This window comes from Pteropus alecto, unplaced genomic scaffold (assembly GCF_000325575.1).
Source record: "Pteropus alecto unplaced genomic scaffold, ASM32557v1 scaffold202, whole genome shotgun sequence".
Taxonomy (NCBI): domain Eukaryota; kingdom Metazoa; phylum Chordata; class Mammalia; order Chiroptera; family Pteropodidae; genus Pteropus; species Pteropus alecto.
In genome coordinates this window covers 4,938,917-4,942,508 of record NW_006432451.1, presented here as the reverse complement: position 1 = coordinate 4,942,508, position 3,592 = coordinate 4,938,917, and the positions used below count along the sequence as shown (strand labels likewise).

Below are 3,592 nucleotides of genomic sequence, written 5' to 3'. Positions count from 1 at the left end.
TGAAATACTGCCATCTGTGACAACATGGATGGATTTCGAGATCATGCTAAGTGAAACAAGCCAGACAGAAAAAGTTGAGAACTATACAATTTCACTTATATGTGGGATATAAAACTGAAAACAACAAATAAACAAAACAAACAAAAACTCAGAGCCATAGACAACAGTTTAGTGATTGCCAGAGAAAAAGGTTGGGAGAAGAGGAGGTAAATAAGGGTCAAGGGGGTTAAATATGTTGTGAGACAAAGGTATTTGACTTCGGGTGGTGAACACACAATGCAATATGTAGATGATGTATTATTGAATTGTACACTTGAAACCTATGTAATTTTATTAACTGTTACCCCAATAAATTTAATTTGAAAAAAGAATAAATTTCCCAAGTGTTTTTCAAATTAATTATAAATTATATACTCCCATCAACAATGCATCAGGATTTTAGAAAGGCTTTTTATCCCCAAACATATAACATTAGTGATGGTAATGGAAATAACTCGTATTTAATTTTCTTGTTTCGTTTTTAATCACCAAAGATCCATTTTCTTAAATGAGTTTAAGATAAATTTTACCAACAATTTGAAACCCTATCGTAAACTAAACCTCGACTGTTTAAGGACCTAATTGTGAACTCTGTTTTACTGGTGTTATTTAGCCAATAATTAATCAATTAGAAAATGTTTATTAAAATTAATGTATAATAGGTTCTAGCATCTTATAAAGCTAGTCATTTTTAATTATGTCTTTTTTCAAAAATTTCCATGAAAATATATTTTTCCTCATAAAATTAACTATCAGCATAAGTTTTAAAAATGAATAAATAATCTTCTTGCTTGCTTATTTATTTGTTTGTCGTAATTAGATGTATGGCTGGAATTTAATACTCAGTTAAAAAAAAATAAACCTCACAATCTTGAATTGATGCTTCCCATCAAGAATCTATCACGCTTCATGAGGAAATAATTAAAATATAAACAATCTAATAGTACCAGAAACTATACTCTATGTAATCTAAATTCATTCTCTCCTACTCTATCTACCATTTCTTTCTTAAAAATATGATTTTGCTCCTTTTCTTCTCACATGCATCAAGGGAGGTAGGCCCACTTCACAAAGGGTGAATCATGGTTCCACTGAGCCTACCAGTGTAAACCCAGGGTGCTCCTAATATGTGTGGAAGTGGGTCTGCTGGGAGGGCTCTGGTAAAGTCTAGTTGCTCCTTATGAAAATCACTTAAGAAGGAATGGTTCTCTTTTCCTGCCTTTGGAAGTCCTTGTGAGAGAATATGAAGACTAAAGTTGCTATAGGCAACCTACTACCATCTCAGGAATGCTGACATGTGGTGTATGATAAAAATATGAGATGCAAAGCCCTAGGATCATTGGTGATGCCATTGACATGAACTGACCAACACTGGAAGTGTCCTACATTAGATCTATCTGCCAAATGAGACAATATGTTAAGGAAAAATAAAGCAAATTTCAATATTTATGCCATACACTTTCATTCTGTCTTATAATTTCACACCACAGTTCTCAAATAAAATGGGACAACTCATTTCTTCATCTCAGAGAATAAAGCGAAATTAAAGTTGCAACCCTGGGATTAAACAGAATTTATCTCAACTTGCAGATAAAAAACATCTGCATATGGCAGATGTTACTATTGCTTATCAAATTCCTACAGGATGATAACCAGTCTCACATAACATAATTAAAATATGCATAAAATAAGCTTTATGCATAATAGTTATCTCTGACAGCAGTAAATTGTATTCATATGACTATTCCTTTGAAATAAACTTCTGAATCAATTATCTACTTATATTTTATTTACCTTTGAAACTGACAATTCAGATGAAACAATAGCACCCATTATCTTTTAAACAAATTAATTGCCTTTGTCTAAAATTTAACCAACTCCTTATGTTATTAAAGTCTGTGAAATTTAAAACTATATACTAATTTATAATTATTGTTTCACAATATTTTGTGCAAGAGTCAAAAAAGTTTGATTTACTTTTCTAGCTTGCTTCTCATTATATACTTTTTGTCAAGTGTATTTCTATTGTTTGTTTTTAGTTTTTATGTATTGTTTTTAAACTTTTGATTTAAACTTTCTATTATAGAAAATATTTGAATGTTTCTCAAGATAAAACTATTATTAAATAAGATATATTTAGAACAGTCTAGCTTTTAGCTCTGTCTCTCTCAACCCTGTTTTCTCTACAGGCAACCATTTTTTTAAAAAAAATTCTCCATTGTTCCTATTTACAAAGATAAATGTGCACGAGAGATAGAGATAGAGAGAGAGGGAGAGAGAGAATGGGTATAGCTATATATTCCTATTCTCCTCCTCTATTTTATTTTTTTCAATGTTTAATACTATACAAACACTCCTGTATCTTGCTCCAAATACAAATTTAACATACAAATTTTAAATACAAATTTTTAAAATACAAATTTAAAATACAAATTTTTCAATGTTTAATACTATACAAACACTCCTGTATCTTGCTCCAAATACAAATTTAAAAATTATTCCGTAGCACGGTATTCTCAGTTTTTATTCCAGTGCGGAGCGTCTCATTGTTTGGATGCACATCAGTGTATCTATGCATTCCCCTTTGTCTCCCAGCTTTGCCTCTGGTTTCTGCTATGGTGAGATCCATACAGGATTTTCCTGTGACAGACAGTAAGTTTGTCACACAATCTGGAAGACCTCAGAAATGCATCTTTTCTACTAAAATTGTTACTGTGTCCTGTTGGCCTATTCCGAGACCTATTTACGGGGAAGGGTACATTTCAAGCCAAAAAAGTCACCATGCCAGCAATTTTTACCTCAGAGACAGAAAAAAAAAAAAAAAAAGATTGAAGTGTTGAAGCCTACCCTTAATCTATGAAAAGAGAGTACTCAGGTTTAGATACTTTCTTTTTTAAGTATCAGAGAAAAAGAGATAAAAGAACATCTTTATAAAAATTTTGAAGGCATAACATCCTTACAAGTTACCTGCATTTCTTATATTTGTGTCCCATTTCTGTACCCTGTTGTGTGAAGGGACCTGTGTGTTTGTCTTTGGGAACACGAAGATGTAGGAGACCACCATGACATGGGTTCATTAAGGGCTTTCTACTAGCTCAGGAAAACATGCCTATTTACAGAATACTAGAAAGTTATGAAAAGGCACAGAAGAAAACAAGGAAACCTTCCAGATCCACATGTGACCAAAATTCAGGAATATAAATGAAAACCATGGTTGAATTTTCATGTAATCTCTCTTCTTTTTTTTCTACTTCTTGTCCTTGAAGGTGTATGAAATAGAGGATTTTTACTTCACGTTTATTTGAGAAAATCTTCATAAAGAAATGTGGGCAAAAGGCCAGTTCAGATACACAGGCAGCACTGAGGGTTGAATACAAAGGGGACAGGGAAAGAATAAAGACAAGATACTGCAATCAATATTGGGAACTTCCAGGTCAAGAGCAAAGGTAGAGGAAGCCATCAGGGAGGACATTTTCTGTAAGGTCACTGAACCAGGAGCAAACCAGATCCTGAGGAAGAACCCCCTTTGTGGAATAAGAGCCAAGCAGGCAAT

General features: G+C 32.8%; 1 protein-coding gene across 1 annotated transcript in view; it reads right to left on the bottom strand.

The window, feature by feature from the left end:
• Positions 1 to 2,609: 2,609 nt before the first annotated feature.
• Positions 2,610 to 3,592, bottom strand: part of LOC102884055 (DLA class II histocompatibility antigen, DR-1 beta chain-like) — a 9,611-nt gene continuing 8,628 nt past the window's right edge. The window contains exon 5 of the mRNA XM_015585863.1: positions 2,610 to 2,778. Within this exon, the coding sequence (XP_015441349.1) occupies positions 2,610 to 2,778 (169 nt within the window). The remainder of the gene's footprint in view (positions 2,779 to 3,592) is intronic.